At 40.8% G+C, this 27,272-nt stretch overlaps 1 protein-coding gene across 1 annotated transcript; it reads right to left on the bottom strand.

The window, feature by feature from the left end:
- LOC109864409 (transmembrane protein 272) lies at positions 1 to 27,272 on the bottom strand. The gene is made up of 5 exons (XM_020452185.2): positions 27,061 to 27,272; positions 16,582 to 16,665; positions 16,108 to 16,158; positions 15,781 to 15,990; positions 1 to 1,154 (listed from the first exon to the last, which is right to left on the bottom strand). The coding sequence occupies exons 2-5, from the start codon at positions 16,643 to 16,645 to the stop codon at positions 946 to 948; spliced, it is 534 nt and encodes a 177-aa protein (XP_020307774.1). The 5' UTR covers positions 16,646 to 16,665; positions 27,061 to 27,272; the 3' UTR covers positions 1 to 945.

Raw genomic sequence — 27,272 nt, forward strand, 5'->3', positions numbered from 1 at the left:
TAGAGCGGTTGATAATGTTTATTTGCTAAAAGTGTGATTTTGCATTGTTGAACAAATGACATGCATGATATATTAAATCTACTATACTCAGTCAACGAATCATTACGTTACACAGGAAAACAACTTGCATCGCAAACATTTCTTTCAAACAGACTATTTTTCCTTAGAATGAAAAGGCAGAGGCACATCCAGACACATCTTATTTTAGCACACTGAGAAAGACAACTGTCACTTTATTCTCAGTACATTACGCCCACGGGGTGAAATTCTCCTCTCGACAGTCGTATTCATGTGGAGGCGCCATTACATTATGGATTACATTTATTTATGCTGGAATATACAGAGTAAAGAATAGACCAGAAAGAGATTACAGAAAGATTAGCGTTTAACAATGTACATTTGGTAATATGAAGCAGATTATTTGACACACATACAGACAGGTTGTGAGTACAAAAGGTTAGAAGGCATGGTAGTATGGATAATAATTTTTCACAATGCTAGTGCAATGTGCAGTGTGTGTTGAACCCTCCTTGAGCACCAGGACCTGAATAGGACCACTCCCCACCCAACAGAGGTGTATTCAATGACATTTAATGTTCAAAACAGTGCATATAGAAATTCAAGGAATAAAACAAATGCTTCCGTGTCAAACATGACACACAATCCAACTGTCTGTTCTACAAAATATATATGAATGTTCCGAAACACAACCCGGATCCCCATGCCCTCCCCACCCAATAGACCTGGGTTCAAATAGGATTTCTTTCTTCAAATACTTTTCAATGTTTGATTTAGCCTGACTGGAGTGCCAGATGGGTAGGGATTGTACTTCTGGGACCATTCCATTGGCTCCAATGTGTCAGGCAAGCTCAATTAAGCACAACTAAAGCATTTGCAAGAAAACAAATAATATTTGAACCCAGATATGCACCCTTCGCCTCCCCCTCAGACGTCGGCATTGTTCGAGCCGAGCCCCCTTCCACCACACAGACACATGCAGACAAGCACACAGCAGCCCCCAACCATGAGCATGCCCAGAAAGATATATACCAGAGTGGTGGTCCAGAAGGCAAACAGATACAGGGTTTTGTTGCAGTGGAGAGCTTCTTCTTCATTATAGTTTGCAGGGAATATAGAGTAGATCCACACGTTGCCTGGAGATGGAGAGATAGAAGGGTGGGTGAAGAAATAGAAGGGAAGGCTGATAACCCTTTTGAATACATTATGGGCTGGTTTTGTGGGTCCTTGACTAAAAAACATGCTTAAAAAGAGTCTTCATTGAGAGTACTTCTTAGTCCAGGGAGGAGACTGGCCCTATATGTTCAGATTTTGTCAAACAACAACATACTCTGATCTCTGCTAGTTTAATCCTCCCAAAATCTTTATGTAGTTGTCACAGGTGTGCCGAATGCCCTTAATTACTGTGCATGCTTCTACCGATTTGCTATTGCTTGAATCATTGAGTAATGCGATTAACTCCCTATTTGTCCCTGCCGCTTTATAACATTTGCGTTAAGGATCTGATTAAGTTCATGTGCTTTCCTTGCACTGAAACCTGTTTTTGTTTGATTTAATTATGTTACTTGTTATATCCTCCCTCCATTTTGTTTGCTAAGCAAAATATAACTTTGTTAATGGAAGCCGTAATTGGAAGAGAAATAAATTAACTTGTGAACCGATACCGGCTTCTGATTTTCCTGTCTTGTATTTCCACTCAAATCCATTCTCAAAGAACCTGTGTTGCCTGTGGTAGAACTGTTATTTACAGCTCCCTATGGTCTTGGGCCCGATTCCGACCTGAATTAAGCATGCAAAAATGGAATGTAGTTCTGTTTTTTAATACACTTCTCTCTGTTTTCTGACCTGGTGCTTAAGCATGAGAATAGCGTACTATTCAGACACTATTCATTTGGGGTTGAGGTTGAATAAATGGAGGTGTCTAAAGCTACACAATATTCTGACCTTGACCTAATTCCCACCACAATTTTATTTATTTAACTTTTAACTAGGCAAGTCATTTAAGAACAAATTCTTATTTACAATGATGGCCTAGGAACAGAGGGTTCTGGCTTTTTTAACTTGCAGGGATGGGAACTCTTGAATGTCTTAATTCTAGGCAACCCCAACTTTCTCTGTTTCCTATTTCTATGTTTAGCCACTCGGTATCACCCGTCAGGCCTAATAACACATATTCAACTGTAAATGTACTGTTAGTTGTCTTCAGTTGGTATAGCCTACATTACCATTCCATTTAATGACAACCGTTTACCTTCATTTGATTCCTCTGTAAATGCCTTCAAGAGGATCATTAGTAACAGTTGATAATACATATGACCAAAAGTATGTGGACACCTGCTCACTAAACATCTAATTCCAAAATCATGGGCATTAATATGGATTTGGTCCCCCTTTGCTGCTATAGCAGCCTCCACTCTTTTGGGAAGACTTGATGTTGGAACATTGCTGCGGGGACTTGCTTCCATTCAGCCACAAGAACAAGTTTGCAGATGACACAACAGTAGTAGGCTTGATTACCAACAACGACGAGACAGCCTACAGGGAGGAGGTGAGAGCACTCGGAATGTGGTGTCAGGAAAACAAACTCTCGCTCAACGGTCAACAAAACAAAGCAGATGATTGTGGACTTCAGGAAACAGCAGAGGGAGCACCCCCCTATCCACATTGACCGGACCGCAGTGGAGAAGGTGGAAAGCTTCAAGTTCCTTGGTGTACACATCAAGGATCAAGGACAACAACCATCCGAGCCACTGCCTGTTCACCCCACTACCATTCAGAAGGAGAGGTCAGTACAGTTGCATCAAAGCTGGGACCAAGAGACTGAAAAACAGCTTCTATCTCAAGGCCATCAGACTGTTAAACAGTCATCACTAACACAGAGGTTGCTGCCTACATACAGACTTCAAATCATTGGCCACTTTAATAAATGGATCACTAGTCACTTTAATAATGTCACTTTAATAATGTTTACATATCTCACATGTATATACTGTATTTTATACTCTCTATTGCATCTTGCCTATGCCGCTCTGTCATTGCTCATCCATATTTATATGTATATATTCTTATTCCATTCCTTTACTTGGATTTGTGTGTATTAGGTAGATGTTGTGGAATTGTTAGATATTGCTGCACTGTCGGAACTAGAAGCACAAGCATTTCGCTGTACCCGCAATAACATATGCTAACCATGTTTAACCATGTGTATGTGACCAATAAAATTTGATTTGAGCATTAGTGAGGTCGGTCACTGATGTTGTGCAACGCGACAAGGCCTGGCTCGCAGTCAGCATTCCAAAGGTGTTCGATGGGGTTGAGGTCAGGGCTCTGCGTAGGCCATACAAGTTTGTCCACACTGATCTCGACAAACCCTTTCTGTATTGACCTCGCTTTGTGCACGGGGGCATTGTCATGCTGAGACTGTTGCCACAAAGTTGGAAGCACAGATTTGTGAAAAACAGCCCCAGACCATTATTCCTCCTCCACCAAACTTTACAATTGGCACTGCATTCGGGCTGTAGAGTTCTCCTGGCATCCGCCAAACCCAGATTCGTCCGTCGGACTGCCATCACTCCAGATAACGGGTTTCAACTGCGGCAAGTTTTTCACCACTCCAGCCGACGCTTGGCATTGCGCATGGTGATCTTAAGCTTGTGTGCGGCTGCTCGGCCATGGAAACCCATTTCATTAAGCTCCTGACAAAGTAATTGTGCTGACATTGCTTCCAGAGGGAGTTTGGAACTCGGTAGTGAGTGTTGTCTGTCCTCAGTTGCAATATTTACGCGCTTCAGCACTCGGTGGTCCCGTTCTGTAAGCTTGTGGGCCTACCACTTTGCGGCTGAGTCCTTGTTGATCCTAGACGTTTCCACTTCACAATAACAGCACGTACAGTTGACCGAGGCAGCTCTAGCAGGGCAGAATTTTGACAAGCTGACTTGTTGGAAAGGTGGCATCCTATGTGCCACATTGAAAGCCACTGAGCTCTTCAGTAACACCATTCAACTGCCAATGTTTTCTATTGAGATTGCATGGTTGTGTGCTTCGATTGTATACACCTGTCAGCAACGGGTGTGGTTGAAATAGCCGAATCCACTTATTTGAAAGGGTGTCCACATACTTTGTGTGTATGTGTATATAATGAAAGACATGTAGGCTAATTAAATCCTTATGGAGCAGAGCACAGACTAAGCCGTAAACGTTTGAACCCGTCGCATGCCGCAATACTTGGCTGTTTCATCACAGCTCCATGGTTAGTGCAGGCAATAGACAAGGGTTGAGTCTATCATACACTGTTCTTCCTATTTTAATTCTATGTACACTAATAGTCCAACATTACCATGGGTTAAAGAACTGAACGTGGCAATTTTCAGAATGAATCAAACCACCATTTTTCTTTCATGCGTAAAGGCTCTCCAAACCTGTTTTATTATTATTATTCATAAATACATTCCTAACCATAAATAATGACAAGATCAGAGTATTTTTAACTCTACCAGGTGGTGTTAAAACTAAGATGAATATTCATATATTTAGATGGCTTTCTTTCATTGATCCCTAATATTCTGAACCCGTTCGTTCTCTCGATATATTCTATTGAGTCTGTCGACAAAATAGGGAGCGGGAGGGTGGCCAATTCTAATGAAAGGTGCACTATTTAAAGGGATGGCTCAAGATAAATGTACCGAAAATGAAAACTCCACCAGAAAATATGTTGGCCAGCAAGTGGGAGGGTTTTCAGCAGTTGAATGAAATGTATTCAGAGTGCGAAAGGTAGCCACACCTGCAGAGTGTGTTACGTGACTAAATAAGGTAAGACCACCTAAAGCAAGATCGATTCAAGACCAAGACCGGAGCAAATCGAGAATCGAGTCAACACCAGAAGGGTGGGTGAGACCAAGTCAACTGTGCAAAGGTGTCATCAAGGCAAAGGGTGGCTATTTGAAGAATCTATATTCTCTATTTTGATTTAATACAAATAAAACATTTGGTTACTACATGATTCCATATGTGTTGTTTTATAGTTTTGATGTCTTCACTATTATTCTACAATGTAGATAATAGTAAAAAAAAAGAAAAACCTTTGAATGAGTAGGTGTTCTAAAACTTTGGACCGGTAGTGTATGTCCGAGTGAATGGACTGCTTATCCTTTAACACCACACTGTGTGTGACTGCTGTCTTTCCATCGGCCCTATGCAGTTGTGTAGTGGTGCATACTAAAAGTTTGCACACAAAAAAAATCCCAAACGGCCTGCCCAGCGAAGGAAAGGCCCCATGGGTGAAAATTATATGTTTTACCATGGTTTTTATTAGTTTTCCACACTTTCTTAATAGAAAAAGTCCACAACAATGCTTAAAACATATTAGGAGACCATTTAGGAGGTCTGAGAAAAATATAAATTAATATATATATTTTTTTTTTATTTTTTTTGGGGGGGGGGGTATTTTTTGTAATATTAATCATGTATTCTTTATCTGTTTTTGCTCAATCTGATTGGGTGGGTCTGGCTCCCTAGTGGGTAGGCTTGTGTCCACTCAGGCCTACCCATGCCTACACCCCTAATGCAAACAGGGCATAATGACTGAATTGCTGATAAAAAAATAGCATACCAAGACTTCGGTCTCGGTATACCTACACTACCTTGATAGGCATCCGTTGGGATTAAGAAGTTAGTATATACAATGCCCATTGAAAAAAAGTGGGTATACGGCGTACAGCCTCCATTACGCCCCTATCGCTTTGTGCTTTAGCATTTTCATTTTTTGCCTGGTGTGTTCCTTGTTCTTCATGATGCTCTCTGCGCTTTTAACAGACCTCTGAGACTATCACAGTGCAGGTGCATTTATACAGAGAATTGATTACACACAGGTGGATTGTATTTATCCTCATTAGTAATTTAGGTCAACATTGGATCATTCAGAGATCCTCACTGAACTTCTGGAGAGAGTTTGCTGCACTGAAAGTAAAGGGGCTGAATAATTTTGCACGCCCAATTTTTCAGTTGTGGATTTGTTAAAAAAGTTTGAAATATCCAATAAATGTCGTTCCACTTCATGATTGTGTCCCACTTGTTGTTGATTCTTCACAAAAAAATACAGTTTTATATCTTTGTTTGAAGCCTGAAATGTGGCAAAAGGTCGCAAAGTTCAAGGGGGCCGAATACTTTCGCAAGGTACTGTATATTGGGAGTAGTGCCTTTCCTCAGCCACAGTGAGTTATATGAAACCTTCACTCTTGCAAAGACTTTGAGAAATAAGCTAAGGAAGTATTTTGTGGAAGAACCAAGACACTTTCGAGTAGTAAGAAATTTATAAAAGCAACAGATACCATTAATAAGAAGTGGCTAGAAGCGTCTTATATGGTGAGCTGCCGAGTGGCTAAGACAGGCAAGCCCCATACTATTGTGGAGGACTTCATTCTTCCTGCTGCTGCGGATATGGCTGGGACAATGCTGGGGGAAAAGGCAAAAAAATATATACAGACAATGCCTTCATCAAACAACACTGTTTCATGATGCATGGCAGGAGATGTTTTGAAACAATTACTGCTTTGCATACAAGCCAGTGAATTCTATGCATTACTGCTGGATGAGTCAACAGACGTGGCGGGCCTGGCACAGCTCCTGGTATATGTCCGTTAACATTTATGGGGGGTCAATTAAGGAAGACATCCTCTTCTGGAAACCAGGACAACAGGAGAGGATATTTTTTAAGTACTGGACAGCTTTGTGACTTCAAATGAACTTTGGTGGTCAAGATGTGTTGGTATCTGTACTGATGGCGCAAAAGCCATGACAGGGAGACATAGTGGAGTGGTAGCGTGCGTGCAAGCAGTTGCTCCCAACTCCACTTGGGTACACTGCAGCATCCACCGAGAGGCTCTTGCTGCCAAGGGAATGCCTGACAGCTAGAAAAACGTTATGGACACTACAGTGAAAATGGTTAACTATGTTAAAGCAAGGCCCCTGAATTCTTAGGTATTTTCTGTGCTATGCAATTACAGTGCCTTGCGAAAGTATTTGGCCCCCTTGAACTTTGCGACCTTTTGCCACATTTCAGGCTTCAAACATAAAGATATAAAACTGTATTTTTTTGTGAAGAATCAACAACAAGTGGGACACAATCATGAAGTGGAACGACATTTATTGGATATTTCAAACTTTTTTAACAAATCAAAAACTGAAAAATTGGGCGCGCAAAATTATTCAGCCCCTTTACTTTCAGTGCAGCAAACTCTCTCCAGAAGTTCAGTGAGGATCTCTGAATGATCCAATGTTGACCTAAATGACTAATGATGATAAATACAATCCACCTGTGTGTAATAAAGTCTCTGTATAAATGCACCTGCACTGTGATAGTCTCAGAGGTCCGTTAAAAGCGCAGAGAGCATCATGAAGAACAAGGAACACACCAGGCAGGTCCGAGATACTGTTGTGAAGAAGTTTAAAGCCGGATTTGGATACAAAAAGATTTCCCAAGCTTTAAACATCCCAAGGAGCACTGTGCAAGCGATAATATTGAAATGGAAGGAGTATCAGACCACTGCAAATCTACCAAGACCTGACCGTCCCTCTAAACTTTCAGCTCATACAAGGAGAAGACTGATCAGAGATGCAGCCAAGAGGCCCATGATCACTCTGGATGAACTGCAGAGATCTACAGCTGAGGTGGGAGACTCTGTCCATAGGACAACAATCAGTCGTATATTGCACAAATCTGGCCTTTATGGAAGAGTGGCAAGAAGAAAGCCATTTCTTAAAGATATCCATAAAAAGTGTTGTTTAAAGTTTGCCACAAGCCACCTGGGAGACACACCAAACATGTGGAAGAAGGTGCTCTGGTCAGATGAAACCAAAATTGAACTTTTTGGCAACAATGCAAAACGTTATGTTTGGCGTAAAAGCAACACAGCTCATCAACCCTGAACACACCATCCCCACTGTCAAACATGGTGGTGGCAGCATCATGATTTGGGCCTGCTTTTCTTCAGCAGGGACAGGGAAGATGGTTAAAATTGATGGGAAGATGGATGGAGCCAAATACAGGACCATGCTGGAAGAAAACCTGATGGAGTCTGCAAAAGACCTGAGACTGGGACGGAGATTTGTCTTCCAACAAGACAATGATCCAAAACATAAAGCAAAATCTACAATGGAATGGTTCAAAAATAAACATATCCAGGTGTTAGAATGGCCAAGTCAAAGTCCAGACCTGAATCCAATCGAGAATCTGTGGAAAGAACTGAAAACTGCTGTTCACAAATGCTCTCCATCCAACCTCACTGAGCTCGAGCTGTTTTGCAAGGAGGAATGGGAAAAAATGTCAGTCTCGATGTGCAAAACTAATAGAGACATACCCCAAGCGACTTACAGCTGTAATCGCAGCAAAAGGTGGCGCTACAAAGTATTAACTTAAGGGGGCTGAATAATTTTGCACGCCCAATTTTTCAGTTTTTGATTTGTTAAAAAAGTTTGAAATATCCAATAAATGTCATTCCACTTCATGATTGTGTCCCACTTGTTGTTGATTCTTCACAAAAAAATACAGTTTTATATCTTTATGTTTGAAGCCTGAAATGTGGCAAAAGGTCGCAAAGTTCAAGGGGGCCGAATACTTTCGCAAGGCACTGTATATGGGCAGCGAACATGTAACGCTTTTGCTGGTTATCAAGGGGCAAAGTATTGACACGTCTTTTAGAATTGAGAGACGAGCCTAAAGTTTTCTTTACTGACCATCATTTTCACTTATCTGACCGCTTTCATGATGACGAGTTTCGCACACGACTGGCCTATCTGGGTGATGTTTTTTCTCGCCTAATAATCTGAATCTAGGATTATAGGGACTCTTCAGCTATATTCAATGTGCGGGACTAAATTGAGGCTATGATTAAGAAGTTGGAGCTCTTCTCTGTCTGCATTAACAAGGACAACACAGGTCTTTCCATCATTGTATGATTTTTTGTGTGCAAATGAACTCAAGCTTACGGACAATGTCAAATGTGATATAGCGAAGCACCTGAGTGAGTTGGGTGCGCAATTAAGCAGGTCATTTTCCAAAACGGATGACACAAACAACTGAATTCATTATCCCTTTCATGCCCTGCCTCCAGTCCTTTTATCGATATCTGAACAAGAGTGCTTCATATTATTATTTGTGCCCTGGTCTTATAAGAGCTCTTTATCACTTCCCATGAGCCGGGTTGTGAGACAAACTCACACTCATTCTAATGTTTAATAAATGTATCGTATAGTATGTGTGTGGCAGCCTTACAATGATGGCAAAAAAAAGTAGAGTACGCTGTTCCTGGTGCTAGAGGGGGTACGCAGCTGGAGGTTGAATGTTTGAAGGGGTACGGGACTATAAAAACTTTGGGAACCACTGGGCTAGAACAATTATGTACCAAAGATATCATAAATTATGTTTTGAAATGCATGCGTAATATGCAGTAGGCTTTTTTGCATAACAGCACACTCATTATTTTAATTCAGTTTTTTTTTTATAGCTTGGGCTCATATAAAGGCCTATGCGCATGCATAAGCTCTAATATACATATGGGTGTTTTGAATTAATCATCACCTGAGAAAGTGCTGTCCATTTTGTTGTGTTTGGCTTTGAAACAATATCCACAATATCCACGTTTTCCACTCAGTTTAAACCTGTTGAACTTCTCTCTTCAAATTCATCACACAGGACCTGATGGAGGGACAATAGAGCCCTGAGTACCAGCCCATTAGGACCTGATAGAGGGACAATAGAGCCCTGAGTACCAGGCCTTTAGGACCTGATGATCGTTACCAAGTTTGGTAGTACCAACTCATGTCCAGAGTGCATAAGGGGAGATTACCGTGACTCAATGGTCACGTGGAATTTTACTGCAGTCAAGACTGCCCGATGTGTCGGTAATATGGCAAGGGAGAGGGTCAGAGTCCAGGATTGGAGCCTCCCAGTTACCTCATTGATCCTCAGAGGCTTGTGACTTGGAATACTTGGTCCTTGTCACATTCTGACCATAGTTCTGTTATTTTATTCTTTGTTTTAGTATGGTCAGGGTGTGAGTTGGGGTGGGCAGTCTGTTTGTTTTTCTATGTTGGTTTTTGTGTTCAGCCTAGTATGGTTCTCAATCAGAGGCAGGTGTCGTTAGTTGTCTCTGATTGAGAATCATACTTAGGTAGCCTGGGTTTTACTTTTGGTTTGTGGGTGTTTGTTTCCATGTGAGTGTTTGGGTCACACGGTATTGTTTCGTTTTTCGTTTTGTTCACATCATTTATTGTTTTGAATTTCAGTGTTCAGTTCGTTTCAATTAAAAATCATCATGAATACTTACCACGCTGCGCTTTGGTCCGATCCTTACTCCTCCTCAGATGAAGAGGAGGAAAACCTTACAGTCCTTCCTTTTTATACAGTGCATTCGGAAAGTATTTAGACCCCGTGATTTTTTGCACATTCTGTTGTGTTACAGCCTTATTCTAAAATAGATTTTTTTCAAATCAAATCAACACATAATACCCCATATTGACAAAGTGAAAACGGGCTTTTAGAAATTTTTGCAAAGTTATTCAAAATAAAAAACAAGTACTTTATCTACATAAAGTACCAGTCAAAAGTTTGGACACACCTACTTTTACTATTTTCTACATTGTAGAATAATAGTGAAGACATAAAAACTATGCATTCCAGGTGACTACCTCATGAAATTCTGCAGCATTGAAGGTCCCAAGGACACAGTGGCCTCCATCATTCTTTTTTTTTTTGCCCCTTTTCTCCCCAATTTCGTGGTATCCAATTGTTTTAGTAGCTACTATCTTGTCTCATCGCAACAACTCTGTACGGGCTCGGGAGAGACGAAGGTTGAAAGGCATGCGGAAGCCAGGAAACACCTGGCAACCTTGGTTAGCGCGCACTGTGCCCGGCCCCCCACAGGAGTCGCTGGTGCGCGATGAGACAAGGACAAGGTCCGTGTGTCGCCCCACGGACCTCCCGGTCGCGGACGGTTACGACAGAGCCTGGGTGCGAACCCAGAGTCTCTGATGGCACAGCTAGCGCTGCAGTACAGCGCTCTTAACCACGGTGCCACCCGGGAGGCGGCCTCCATCATTTTTAAATGGAAGATGTTTGGAACCATCAAGACCCTTCCTAGAGCTGGCCGCCCAGCCAAATTGAGCATTCGGGGGAAAAGGACCATGGACAGGGAGGTGACCAAGAACCCGATGGTCACTCTGACAGAGCTCCAGAGTTCTTCTGGGAGAAACTTAAAGAAGGACAACCATCTCTGCAGCACTCCACCAATCAGGCCTTTATGGTAGGGTGGCCAGACGGCAGGGTGGCAAGTAAAAGGCACATGACAAGCCACTTTGAGTTTGCCAAAAGGTACCTAAAGACTATCAGACCATGAGAAACAAGATTCTCTGGTATGATGAAACCAAGACTGAACTCTTTAGCCAGAATGCCAAACCTCATATCTGGAGTAAACCTGGCACAGTGAAGCATGGTGGTGGCACCATCATGGTGTGGGGATGTTTTTCAGCAGCAGGGACTGGGAAACTAGTCAGGATCAAGGGAAAGATGAACAGAGCAAAGTACAGAAAGATCCTTGATGAAAACCTGCTCCAGAGCGCTCAGGACCTCAAACTGGGGCAAAGGTTCACCTTCCAACAGGACAATGACCCTAAGCACACAGCCAGGGCAAAGCAGGAGTGGCTTAGGCACAAGTCTCTGAATGTCCTTGAGTGGCCAAGCCAGAGCCCGGACTTGAACACGATCGAACATCGTTGGAGAGACCTGAAAATACCTGTGCAGTGACGGTCCTCAGCCCAGACAGAACTTGAGAGGATCTGTCGAGAAGAATGGGAGAAACTCCCCAAATACAGGTGTGCCAAGCTTGTAGCTTTATACGCAAGAAATCTCAAGGCTGTAATCACTGCCAAAGGTACTTCAACAAAGTCCTGAGTAAAGGGTCTGAATATTTACGTAAATGTGATATTTCAGTTTTTCTTCATCTGTTTTTGCTTTGGAAAGGAAAGGGCTTATCTCAAATGGACAGATTTTTGACGGAGTAATCCCATCTCAAACCACACCTCGAAACCAACTCCCGTTTGAATTCAGTCAGAGAGGAAGAGGCAAAGCGAGAGGATTTACTCCACCTAAAAATCTGTCTGTGTGAGATGAGACCTTTTCTGTATGGAGGTCTATGAGAGAGCGTCAAATTACATCAGGCTTATTTGATCAGATAGAAGTTTAATAATGTTTAGGCTGTTAGCAATGTTACCACATCGTGATATAAGTGGATGCACCAGGTATTCCGGCAACTATCTGCCCCCTCACTGCCCCCCCCTGCCTTCAATCATTGAGGACATGTATTTTCATTGTTAGAGTGGTCACGCGACTTTCTTGTCAATATAATAGATACTTTTTTACTCAGTCATGGCCGCTAGCATTTCTTAACTTATTGGTGACAGGGGTGCAGTATTGAGTAGCTTGGATGAATAAGGTGCCCAGAGTAAACTGCCTGCTACTCTGTCCCAGATGCTAATATATGCATATTATTAGTAGTATTGGATAGAAAACACTCGGAAGTTTCTAAAACTGTTTGAATGATTTGAATGATGTCTGTGGGTATAACAGAACTCATATGGCAGGTGAAAACCTGAGAAAAATCCAACCAGGAAGTGGGAAATATAATGCTTGTCGTTTTTTTACCCAGCCCCTATTGTAGATACAGTGGGATATTGGTTATGTTGCACTTCCTACGGCTTCCACTAGATGTCAACAGTCTTTAGAACGTTGTTTGAGGCTTCTACTGTGATGTGGGACCGAATGAGTCAGAGGTCTTCCAGCAGTCACATGCATTTTACATGAGAGGTATCTCCCGTTCCTTTGCTTTTCTGAAGACAAAGGAATTCTCTGGTTGGAATATTACTGAAGATGTATGTTAAAAACATCCTAAAGATTGATTCCATACATCGTTTGACAAGTTTCTACGGGCTGTAACGGAACTTTTTTAACTTTTCGTCTGAAGTTCGGCTGGACCTGAACGCGCTTTTGAATTTGTTTACCAAACGCCCTAACAAAAGAAGCTATTTGGACATAATCGAACAAAACAAACATTTATTGTGGAACTGCGATTCCTGGGAGTGCATTCTGATGAAGATCATCAAAGGTAAGTGTTGACTAACCAATATGGAGGATATCTTTTTGGCTGCTTTGTTGTCTGAACGCTGTTCTCAGGTTATTGCATGGTTTGCTTTTTCCGTAAAGTTCTTTTGAAATCTGACACAGCGGTTGCATTAACCTTTTTGGGATAGGGGGCAGCATTTTCACTTTTGGATGAATAATGTGCCAGAGTGAACTGCCTACTACTCTGTCCCAGATGCTAATATATGCATATTATTATTAGTATTGGATAGAAAACACTCGGAAGTTTCTAAAACTGTTTGAATGATGTCTGTGGGTATAACAGAACTCATATGGCAGGTGAAAACCTGAGAAAATCCAACCAGGAAGTGGGAAATCTGAGGTTTGTAGTTTTTCAAAGCTTGGCCTACCGAATACACAGTGTCTCTGGAGTCAAGTTGCACTTCCTACAGCTTCCACTAGATGTCAACCGTCTTTGGAAACTGGTTTGAGGATTCTACTATAAAGGAGGGGCTCATGAGACCTGTTTGAGTCAGTGGTCTGGCAGAGTGTCTCAGGCTCGTGATGCGCACTCCCAACAGAGTTAGCTCTCGTTCCAGTGCTTTTCTTCAGACATAGGACATCTCCTGTTGGAACATTATTGATGTTTTATGTTAAAAACATCCTAAAGATTGATTCCATACATCGTTTCATTTGTTTCTACAACCTGTAACGGAACTTTTAGAGTTTTTGTCTGGACGAAGTGCTTGCGCCTCATGAAGATGGATTACTGGGCTGAACACGCTAACAACAAGTGGCTATTTGGATATAAATTATGGAACTTCATGTAACAAATCAGTGATGGTACGTGAATATTTATAGTGTTATTTCTAACTTCTGTTGACTCCAAAATGGCGGATATTTCTTTGGCTGGATTGGGCTCTGAGCGCCGTTCTCAGATTATGCTTTTTCCGTAAAGTTTTTTTTAAATCTGACACAGCGGTTGCATTAACTTCTTCGAGATAGGGGGCGCTCTTTTAATTTTTGGATAAAAAACGTTCCCGTTTTAAACAAGATATTTTGTCACGAAAAGATGCTCGACTATGCATGTAATTGACAGCTCTGGAAAGAAAGAACTCTGACGTTTCCAAAACTGCAAAGATATTATCAGTGAGTGCCCCAGAACTAATGCTACAGGCGAAACCAAGATGAAATTTCATACAGGAAATGGTCCAGATTTTGAATGCCCTGTGTTCCAATGTCTCCTTATATGGCTGTGAATGCGCCAGGAATGAGCCTGCACTTTCTGTCGTTTCCCCAAGGTGTCTGCAGCATTGTGATGTATTTGTAGGCATATCATTGGAAGATTGACCATAAGAGACTACATTTACCAGGTGTCCGCCCGGTGTCCTCCGTCGAAATTATTGCGTAATCTCCAGGTCCATGCGCGTTCCATTTTCTTCAGAGGAGAAAGTCAACTGCCACGAATGATTTATCATCGATAGATATGTGAAAAACACCTTGAGGATTGATTCTAAACAACGTTTGCCATGTTTCTGTCGATATTATGGAGTTAATTTGGAAAAAAGTTTGCGTTGTAATGACTTAATTTTCGGGTTTTTTTCTTACCCAAACGTGATAGTTAACGTTGCGTTATGCTAATGAGCTTGCGGCGATAATTACACTCCAGGATACAGGTTTTTTTCGTAGCCAAACGTGATGAACAAAATGGAGCGATTTGTCCTACACAAATAATATTTTTGGAAAAACTGAACATTTGCTATCTAACTGAGAGTCTCCTCATTGAAAACATCTGAAGTTCTTCAAAGGTAAATTATTTTATTTGAATGCTTTTCTTGTTTTTGTGAAAATGATGCATGCTGAATGCTAGGCTTAATGGTATGCTAGCTATCAATACTCTTACACAAATGCTTGTTTAGCTATGGTTCAAAAGCATATTTTGAAAATCTGAGATGACAGTGTTGTTAAGGAGAAGTCTATCTTTAATTATGTGAATAACACTTGTATATTTTATCAATGTTTATTATGAGTATTTCTGCAAAATCACCGGATGTTTTGGAATCAAAACATTACTGCACGTAACGCGCCAATGTAAACTGAGATTTTGGGATATAAATATGCACATTATCGAACAAAACATACATGTATTGTATGACATGAAGTCCTATGAGTGTCATCTGATGAAGATCATCCAAGGTTAGTGATTCATTTTATCTCTATTTGTGCTTTTTGTGACTCCTCTCTTTGGCTGGAAAAATGGCTGTGTTTATCTGTGAGTTAGTGGTGACCTAACATAATAGTTTGTGGTGCCTTCGCTGTAAAGCATTTTTGAAATCAGACACTGTGGCTGTGTTAACGAGAATTTTATCTTTAAAATGGTGTAAAATACTTGTATGCGTGAGGAATTTTAAGTATGAGATTTTTGTTGTTTTGAATTTGGCGCCCTGCACTTTCACTGGCTGTTGGCGAGGTGGGACACTTACCGTCCCACATATCCCAGAGAGGTTAATGAACCAAATCTAAAACAACGCCAAATCAGTAAGTGCAATAGCCCTTTAAGTACCTACAACTTCCCTTTTTACATCTCACTGTTGTTCACAACATTTACAACCACTCTCATTATCTTTTCTCACCTGCTATGAACCAGCAGAAGAGGAATAGTGACACTAGAGAGTTCCAGGCGGTACAAAGGCTGCTGAGAGGGCTCTGCTGCTCCCCCTCATCCTGCTCCCTGGTGCAGGGTAGGCAGGACAGGACAGCCAGGGCCAGGGCAAACACCCCCGTCACCACCAGGTAGATGGGGATATAGCGCTGCTGGGGGCAGTTCTCCAGGAACATACCACCTAGTAGGGAGAAGAAGGTGTATGGGTGTCAGAAAGTAGGCTGAACAAAGGTGTAACTAACATTACATCTGCGTGTGATAATAAAAATAATTGTAGTTAATAGTATATGATACATACCTATTGCGATCTGGGCGACTGGCAAGGCAGTCATGATGAGTTTGGATATGACTGAAGGCACAGAGGAACAGACAATCACCAGTTATCTTTCAATGTTTCTGCATCCATGATGATGTGGCAAGTTACAATTAGCTTTTTGAAAGGCCTATATCTTGAAAACTTGAATCCTGACATGCAAAACATTTTGGAACTGTACCTACTGTGGATTAATGAAAAGAATACCAGAAATATAGTTTTTTTTGTGTATTATTCCTTTCAGTGGTGTACAGTGGCTAGCCACTTATCAACAAGCTACCTCAAAACACCAGGCAGAGAAAATAAGACTACAGTTGCATCAGATAAAACATGTGGTCACATATAATGGCACAGAGGAACTATGAAAAAAACTGCTAACACCCACACACATACATCCATACATTCACACATAAGACAACACAAAAACACAGTTTAAAAACTGTATGTAGGGTAGCATACCAAGCACAGGAGTACTTGGTTTGGGCGCTTGGCGCATGTTCTGCAGTAGAGTCCCGTCTTCCATTTCTGCTGATACTCACTGATCTGCAGAGTGAGGCAGACAGTGAGCTGTTAGAGTCTAGAGTTCATCATAATCATCATCCTTTAACTGTGCGACTGTGGATGGATACATGTCAACCGAGTCGTGTTCATTTGGCACCAAACAGAAGAAAACTGAATGAAACAAGGAGGGACTACCAGGGGTGTATTCATTAGTTGGATAGTGTTGAAAAACGTTTTGCAACATAAATAATTTACTCCAGACGCTCTTCAACATGACGTAAAAGCTGCTGGGTTCATAAACGGAAGACCATGTGTTTAATGTATTTGATACCATTCCACCTATTCAGCTCCAGCCATTACCTCAAACCCGTCCACCTAAATTAAGGTGCCACCAACCTGCTTTGGTTTGGAGTAAAAGGTTTCCGTTGCAAAATGTTTTGCAACAGAACCCGACTAATAAATACACCCCTGGACTCATTCAAAAAGAAACACTTGTTTTTGTTTCCATTGCAAAACCTTTTGTTACGATGTGCCCTAACGAACAAGACCTAGGTCACCAAACAAGTAAACCTCAGATGCAGTTCAGAAATGACAGAAAGTAGCATACAAAAGCTCAATTTAATTTAATTTAATGAACATGAAATGTTCGCAACACTCTTCTCTACACTGCTCAAACAAGACAGGCTGCTGCACTCAAGTGTTTTGATCTATGTCCAATTGCAATATTTGATTGAAAAATCGCAATTAAGAGTTTTTGCCCGGGTTTCCCAAAAGCATTTTATGGCTAGGTTCATCATTAGAACCTTTGTAGGAGCATCATTAAATCTCTGCGTTGTTCCCCAAAACTATTTATATTAATGTTGCACTTGAAATCGCTCGTAATCGAACACCTGCCTTAGACCACTCATAGAACAGCTAAGTGTGTCTTTAGATGATTTTTGTGCCCTTACTCGTCACTTTATACACCCTGCTAAACTTAGAATCACTTGGTCATCTGGCAATTCTGGAAAATGCCAGATGGGCTGGACCATTTTTTAGTTCGGTTGCTGGTTGAAATTGACACACAAAAATATTTGTTTATATACAAATGGGTCTGTTAAGTTTCTCATTTTAGATTTTTGCGCAATTTCTCTGTTATACTAATCGATAATGATTATTTGGCTGATCAAATAATTAGCAGCCCTACCCCCTGTTTTCTGATAGGCTGAGGTGAGGTCACGCAAACTCACGTTCAAATTCAAATGCGGTATCCGCAAAGATTCCTGCTCCGACTCATCAATTACAGCCAAGTTCATGGATCGTAAAATAAATGAAAATGTGCCTATAAACGTGGAAAGAGCACATTCTACATTGTCCCCTCACTTAAAACGTGCCATTTTTTTGGCAGCTAAAACCATGATTTGGTCAAACAGTAAAATGCATTAACTTCAACTTCATGCCCTGCCCCGTGACTGTTTCACTGGGGCCGGATACTTTAATGAGCAAGCCCCCCCCTAATTCTTGTAAAACAGGTGGAGATAAAATGTAAGATTAATCTCTTGTGAAGTTTAATGACTTTACTTACAAATGTTTTTTTATAAGACAGAAAAATATTGGATAAAATATGTGAAAAGTCCGGACTGCACTTAATGGGTACTAAATTAGCCTACCTCTTAAAAATATTTATTTGTATTCATTTTCAAATGTTCAAAACTTACAAATTGACATTTCTTCTGTAAAATTGGAACAACGGTGATTTATGGTGAAAAAGACAGAATAGCATAGTCTTCTCAGACAATATTTGGAAACAAATGGTCTGAAGTATACATATACTGTACACTATAATATTGTGAAAAGTTAGTATTGATATTAATTTAACAATATTTATTTATTGCCATTTGGATTCTGTATAGATATTCACACAAGTCTGTTAAAATCCATTTAGTCAGTTTTATTTAGAAATTCTTTAGTAAGTAATACTTAAAGTCTACTTGTCTACTTTTAATAATGATTTAAATAAAATATGGGGGGGAATGGTGTTGCACATGTCAGCATTAATATCCGCACTATGAAGAGATTTGATGTAAAGTCCATCTTTTAAACTCACCTGCATATCCATTTTTTTCTTTATTTGTTGTTCCTTTCCCATACATACAAGTTGTTTTTAATTCATTAAAAAATATATATAATATTGGAGTGGAATATAAATAATAACATTGGAATATAACATTTAATAACAATAAATGAACTAACTCAGTGTAAAATTGATGTGGGAACTCTCTGCTATTGCACAATTCTAATTTGTACATGTAAATCACAAATAAAGCTATCCCCAGTCAAATTGGAGCACAACTAATGAGCCCACCTCCTGCACTGCTTACACCTAATCCAGTCCCCACCTGTGACTGAAAACAGGGGGAGAGATACCAATTGAAAAGCTCTCTCTTAAAAACGTAGATATCTAGCTATATAACATAAAATGCTCTGTAAAATAGCTAAAAAGCTATAAAGTTACATTAACTGTAAAGATATCAGTCACCAGTGGAAACATTTACAACATTTATGTATTTTACCTCAGACGATCCTGTAGTAAGGTTGCTAGCTAGTACACCTAGCAACTTAATCTAGCTAACTAGCATTTACTGCTAGTGAAGTTGCTAGCTAGCAAGTTAGCATGAAGTAGCACTAACTGGGCTAGTCATTGTCTAAATGACAGGTATAAATAAATTCATTAGCATAAAGGGGTAACTAGCCCCCAGGGGCCAGTTACCCCCTAGTAGGGGGAGGGGCGAGTCGCCCCCAACACACTCATCCAGCATAATACTACTTTATTAAAAAATGATCCAAATGTTTCTCTTTAAACAAGTTAATTATTTATCGTAAGGCTTTCCTACTTGTATATTTAAAATATATATATATATATAGATCTAACTTAATTGGAATATATCCACAACTTTTTCTAAATTTAAAAAAATTAGAAAAAGTTACCACAAAATCGTTTTGTTGAAATATCTCAAAAAGTTGTGATGACACGGAGGACATTTTTTGTTATCCCGGGGGGCAATTTACCCCCTACTACCCTAATTAACACTTGGGGTAGTTGTTGATTCAAAAGAACAAATGTGACAGGCACTAATTTGCAATATAGCCTAAATTGTTAGCTTGGCTTTTATAATCTATAAGGCTTAAGCCGACAGACAGAACAAGAAGAAGCACAGAGTAACAGCAGAGAAGATGAAGAGACAGACAGCATAACAGGGAGGCAAACACAATGGCTAGAGTAGAGGCAAAGTTATAGTGGTGAGTTTAATCTGCAGTGGTATTTTTACATATTGTATTTGTTTTAAGCATGACAAGGTAAAAAAAAGAGGAGGACCATGTCTCACCAGTACTGGGACAAAAATAGTTGAGAAATGCTGTACTGTACTGCAAATGTTGTGTCAGCAGTATTGCCTGTGTCTTAGTAGGGTGTGTGTGGAAATGGTGTGTGTATGGTTGGGGGATGCCGATAACTTCAGAACAAAGTTGACTACAACTACAAAGTTGCCAATGTCTTTGCAGTTGATACAAACAAACAGAGATGACTGCATTAAAATATAAACAGTAGGCTATAGGCCAATTTCAATCAAGTTAGTTATATTTTGCTACTTGTAGGCTACTGTCTGTAATTTGTCTCAATGTATACTGAACAAAAATATAAACGCAACATGCAAAAATGTCAAAGATTTTACTGAGTTACAGTTCATATAAGGAAATTTAAATAAATTCATTAGGCTATAATCTATGGATTTCACAAGACTGGGAATACAGATATGCATCTGATGGTCACAGATACCTTAAAAATAAAGGTAGGAGCGTGGATCAGAAAACCAGTCAGTATCTGGTGTGACCACCATTTGACTCAAGCAGCATGACACATCTCCTTCGCATAGAGTTGATCAGGCTATTGATTGTGGCCTGTGGAATGTTGTCCCACTCCTCTTCAATGGCTGTGCGAAGTTCCTGGATATTGGTGGGAACTGGAACACGCTGTTGTACACGTCGATCCAGAGCATCCCTAACATGCTCAATGGGTGACATGTCTGGTGAGTTTGCTGGCCGTGGAAGAACTGGGACATTTTCAGTTTGCGACATAAACCGTGCATTATCATGCTGAAACATGAGGTGATGGCGGTGGATGAATGGCACGACAATGGGCCTCAGGATCTCATCACGGTATCTCTGTGCATTCAAATTGCAATCGATAAAATGCAATTGTGTTCGTTGTCCATAGCCTATACCTTCCCATACCATAACCCCACCATGGGGCACTCTGTTTTGCAATATTGACATCAGCAAACTGCTCGCTCACATGACACCATACACACTACGCTGTCTGCCATCTGCTCGGTATAGTTGAAACTGGGATTCATCTGTGAAGAGCACACTTTTCCAGCATGCCAGTGGCCATTGAAGGTGAGCATTTTCCCACTGAAGTCGGCTACGATGGCGAACTGCAGTCAGGTCAAGACCCTGATGAGGATGACGAGCATGCAGATGAGCTTCCCTGAGACGGTTTCTGACAGTTTGTGCAGACATTCTTTTATTGTGCAATCCCATAGTTTCATCAGCTGTCCGGGTGGCTAGTCTCAGACGATCCCGCAGGTGAAGAAGCCGGATGTGGAGGTTCTGGGCTGGCGTTGTTACACGTGGTATGCGGTTGTGTGGCCGGTTGGACGTACTGTCAAATCCTCTAAAACGACGTTGGAGGTGGCTTATGGTAGAGAAAATAACATTAAATTATCTGCCAAAAGCTCTGGTGGACATTCCTGCAGTCAACATGCCAATTGCACGCTCCCTCAACTTGAGGGGAATTGTGTTGTTTGACAAAACTGCACATTTCAGAGTGGCCTTTTATTGTCCCCAGCACAAGGTGCACCTGTGTAATGATCATGCGGTTAACCTGCATGGCTACCACAGCATTCTGCAACGAAACGCCAGTATACCAAACTTATTGATATACTACACCTGTCAGGTGGATGTATTATCTTAGCAAAGGAGAAATACTCACTAACAGGAATGTAAGCAAATTTGTGTACAACATTATAGAGAAATACGCTTTTTGTGCATATGGAACATTTTTGGGATCTTTTATTTAAGCTCATTAAATATGGGAACAACAAAAAACATTTTGGGTTTATATTTTTGTTCAGTATATAGTACCAGTCAAAGGTTCGGACACACCTACTCATTAAAGGGTTTTTCTTTATTTTTACTATTTTCTACATTTTAGAATACATTTAAAAAATATGAAATAACACATATGGAATCATGTAGTAACCAACCAAGTGTTAAACAAATATTTGAGATTCTTCAAAGTAGCCAGCCTATGCCTTGATGACAGCTTTGCACACTCTTGGCATTCTCTCAACCAGCTTCATCACCTGGGATGCATTTTAATGAACCTCTTGGAGATAGGGGGCATAATTTTCATTTTTGGATAAATAGCGTGTCCAATTTCAACTTCCTGCTACTCATGCCAAGAACATAAGATTTTGATAAAAAAAACACTCTGAAGTTTCTAAAACTGTTTTAATCATGTCTGTGAGTATAACAGAACTTATGTAGCAGGCAAAACCCTGAGGACTAACTGTTCAGAATATTGTTTTTTTCCCTATCTCTGTTCCCTGAGTTGTCATTGCCCAGGGATATTTCTTAGGAACCTGTTGTCAGTTCCTACCACTTCCACTGGATGTCGCCAGTCTTTGGAATTTGGTTGAGGTTATTCCTTTGTGCAATGAAGAAGTAGGCCAAATAGGAACTGGGTACACTGTTGATAGTTGCGCAAGACGTAAAAAGTATCGCTGGTTTGTTTTCCTTCCTGTATTGAACACAGAAAGACCCGTCTACAATTTGATCGATTATTAACATTTAAAAATACCAAAAGTTGTATTACAAAAGTAGTTTGAAATATTTTGGCAAAGTTTATAGGCAACTTTTGAAATATTTTGTAGTGACTTTAGGTTTTTTGGTAAGCTGTTTTTTCTGGATCAAACGCGCTTTATAAATGGACATTTTGGATATATATGGACTGAATGAATCAAACAAAAGGACCAATTGTGATATTTATGGGACATATTGGAGTGCCAACAAAAGAAGATCGTCAAAGGTAATGCATGTTTTATATTTTATTTCAGTGTTTTGTGTAGCGCCTGCAGGGTTGAATTATGCTAACCCCTTTGTTTACTGCTGGTGCATATGGTGCAGGCTATCAGATAATAGCTTCTTATGCTTTCACCGAAAAGCATTTTTAAAATCTGACATGTTGGCTGGATTCACAACGAGTGTAGCTTTAATTGAGTATCTTACGTGTGTGATTTAATGAAAGTTTGAATTTTATAGTATTTTATTTGAATCTGGCGCTCTGGTATTCTCCCTGGCAATTGGCCAGTTAAGACATTTGCGTCCCGCCTATCCCTAACAGGTGTGCCTTAGTAAAAGTTCATTTGTGGAATTTCTTTCCTTCTCAATGCGTTTGAGCCAATCAGTTGTGTTGTGACAAGGTAGGGGCGGTCAGCCCTATTTGGTAAAAGACCAATTCCATATTATGGCAAGCACAGCTCAAATAAGCACAGAGAAACGATAGTCCATCATTATTTTAAGACATGAAGGTCAGCCAATCTTGAAAGTTTCTTCAAGTACAGTCACAAAAACCATCAAGCGCTATGATGAAACTGGCTCTCATGAGGACCACCACAGGAAAGGAAGACCCAGAGTTACCTCTGCTGCAGAGGATAAGTTCATTAGAGTAACCAGCCTCAGAAATTGCAGCCCAAATAAATGCTTCACAGTGTTCAAGTAACAAACACATCTCAACATGAACTGTTCAGAGGAGACTGTGTGAAGCAGGCCTTCGTGGTCGAATTTCTGCAAAGAAACCACTACTAAAGGACACCAATAAGAAGAACAGACTTGCTTGAGGCAAGAAACACAAGCAATGGACATTAGACCTGTGGAAAGTCCAAATTTGAGATTTTTGGTTCCAACTGCCGTCTTTGTGAGACACAGAGTAGGTGAACGGATGTTCTCATGGAGGAGGAGGTGTGATGGTGTAGGGTGCTTTGCTGGTGACACTGACTGTGATTTATTGAGAATTCAAGGCACACTTAACCTGCATGGCTACCACAGCATTCTGCAGCGATACACCATCCCATCTGGTTTGCGCTTAGTTCCACTATTATTTGTTTTTCAACAGGACATGACCCAACACACCTCCAGGCTGTGTAAGGGCCATTTGACCAAGAAGGAGAGTGATGGAGTGCTGCATCAGATGACCTGGCCTCCACAATTACCCAACCAATTGAGATGGTTTGGGATGAGTTGGACTGCAGAGTGAAGGAAAAGCAGCCAACAAGTGCTCAGCATATGTGGAAACTCCTTCAAGACTTTTGGAAAAGCATTCCAGGTGAAGCTGGTTGAGAGAATGCCAAGAGTGTGCACAGCTGTCATCAAGGCAAATAATCTCTAATATAAAATATATCTTATATCTTATTATTTAAAAAATAATTACACTGTTTTCTCCCCAATTTTGTGGTATCCAATTGGTAGTTACAGTCTTGTCTCATCGCTGGAACTCCCGTACGGACTCGGGAGAGGTGAAGTTCGAAAGCTGTGTGTCCTCCGAAACACAACCCAACCAAGCCGCACTGCTTCATGACACAATGCCCACTTAACCCAGAAGACAGCTGCACCAATGTGTCGGAGGAAACACCGTGCACCTGGCAACCGTGTCAGCATTCACTGTGCCTGACCCGTCACAGGAGTCACTAGTGCACAATGGGACAAGAACATCCCTGCCGGCCAAACCCTTCCCTAACCGGATGACACTGGGCCAATTGTGCGCCGCCCCATGGGTCTCCCGGTCGCAGCCGGCTGCGACAGAGCCTGGATTTGAACCCAGAATCTCTAGTGGCACACTGCGCCACTCGGGAGGCCATATAAAATATATTTTGATTTGTTTAAAACTTTTTTGCTTAATACATGATTCCATATGTGTTATTTCATAGTTTTGTCATCCTACAATGTAAAAAATAAAGAAAACCCCTTGAATGAGTAGGTGTGTCCAATCATTTGACTGGTACTGCATTTCATGATGTGTAGCCTGATCCGAAAGCAGCTCTCCCTTACTTTCGATCCTATCAGAATCAACACATGCTCCAACGACGCAATTAGCAACCGTTCTCTCTGCTTGGTGTATTGTTACATCTTCGACTGTTGTCGGAAAGATGCATCGTTAAAACACTTGTAAGCATGAATTCCATCACTATCGGGAAACAGGTGTGGTGATACTGATGATTTGTCGGCACAGAGGCGCCATATGGATGGTGCGATGCAATTGCGTAGTCAAATTGAGCTCAGTACTACAACGCCGTGCACATCTCAAATGCTGAAACAATTTTTATTTTTATTTTATTTAACTAGGCAAGTCAGTTATTAAGAACAAATTCTTATTTATGATTGGTTGACATGATTGGTTGACGGTAGGTGAGGGTGGGAGGTCCTGTATAACACAAACACACTTCCTTGACAGCTTCCTTCGCAACAGCTCTCTGATGCACCGCGAAGTATGAATGCCCTTACTTCTGCAGTGGCCATATCACCATTAATGCTGCACGGCCAATGCAGACATTGGATTGACCATACAGAGCCTTTTAGCTTCAATGCTAGTTGCCAACAACTGTTGTTCCTGACGCAACCACTAGATGTAGCTATCGACCTACTCCATCGAGCCACAGCGGCAGAAACTTAAACAAAACATCTGTGGTGACAAATCATCGGTATCATAACACCGGGCCCTGTTCTGTTTGACCACAAGGGAAAACTCTGGGAACAAATGGCCTAACACATGCTGCATGGACAGAACCCGTTAACCCAATTACCTAGTAAATCTGAAAAGGCATGACTCCACATCTGAGGCTAACAATGCAGCAGTCAGCCTCATAGTAAAAGCCAAGGATATCTGGTTTAAGCCTGCACGAGTTCAGTGGCTGAGCCTTGTGCTGCTCTAAGAGGGTAATAATGTCTCTGAGTAAAGAGTAGTAGAATAAGTACTAGAACAGGGTCGTATAACATAATTTATTGAACCTTTATTTAACTAGGCAAGTCGGTTAAGAACAAATTCTTATTTTCAATTATGGCCTAGGAACAGTAGGTTAACTGCCTTGTTCAGGGGCAGAATTAAAGATTTTTACCTTGTCAGCTCAGGGATTCGATCTACCAACCTTTCAGGTTACTGGCCCAGGTTACTGGCTCAACGCTCTAACCACTACCTGCCGCCCCAAAGAGGAGAATGTATGGAGAAACTTCTTCGAATGGCCCTGAAATTATAATTTTCTGACGAGGGCTTCAGTTTAAGATTTCAACCACATTCCATAATCCAACATTATGTTACATTATGTGGCCTCCAAGGCCATATTCCAATGGTCATTGCTTACAGTATTCTCTGCATGGGCCTCTTTCCATTGTGTACAGAATTGTCCAGGTAAAAATGTGTTTATATATATATATATTTCAGCTGGTGTGTGTGTGTGATAATATCATAGCTGTGGTTGGTTGATCCCCCATTCTCCAAACGAAGCTACAAGTAGTTTTAACTTCACATCAAGCTCTGGATCAAGTTTTACACAGAATCCAGATCTTGCTGTGAAATTGGCACTCCTCCAGCAGAGGATTACAATCTCACATCACCAATCACATGCTTTTTGCATTTCCTTTGGTCTTGTGAAATAGAGCAGCCACTCACTCACCATTTGACTAATATTTTGTAGTTAAGGCTACAAAATTATGGATATGGTGATGGCCTAAATTGGCCTAACAATGTATTTGTTAAGGATTGATATTATTTACAATATTGATAAAATCAAACATCAAATCAAATTAATAGTCAGTAAACTATCTGTGAACAATATTATAAATGTATCACTTGCTGTTACAACATTATCCCCCAACAAACCATCCTGATATCGCAAGTTTATATTCTGTTTCGCTACAGGAACGTGTAGCGTAACAGAATGTAAACTCGCGAGAACAGGGTGGTTCGTACGACGCTAACAACAGGTGAGGCATACCTGGAAAAACCTGTATATATCGGGTGTTAAGAATGGGGACTTTCGATTTATTTTACAAACGCTACATTGTTGCTTGACATTCCAAGCAAATAAAGGTGCGCTTTTCTGCAGCAATTATTAAACAGAGTAGGCCTACCAGTTGCTGACCATAATCTGGGGCCTATTCATTCTGCGAAACAGTTGCAAAACGTTTTGCAACTAAAACCAATACGTTTATATTGGACGGTAGGTACTCCCCGTTCCGTTCGCTTCCATTTAAGAACAGTTTTGCAACAGAATTGGCGGAATGAATACACCCATAGTATTTTCTTAGTTCGCAAAGAGTTTACAGTATCCGAAAATAATATTTTACCTGTCGGTCGTAGTTGTGACAGTGTACAAATCACCAGTTAATGCGATGGTGTCATAAAAGTAGAGACCGATGAATGTAGATTAGAGGCTAAAGGAAAGTTAAGACAAAAAGTAGACTGAGAAGATTCAGCAAATTCAATTCTGTAAACTTCCTCCCTCTTTCTCCGTTGCTCTGCTGGGGTGGGGTGGGGGGGAGTGGAGTGACGGAGGGAG

Source organism: Oncorhynchus kisutch, linkage group LG19, assembly GCF_002021735.2.
Source record: "Oncorhynchus kisutch isolate 150728-3 linkage group LG19, Okis_V2, whole genome shotgun sequence".
Lineage (NCBI taxonomy): Eukaryota > Metazoa > Chordata > Actinopteri > Salmoniformes > Salmonidae > Oncorhynchus > Oncorhynchus kisutch.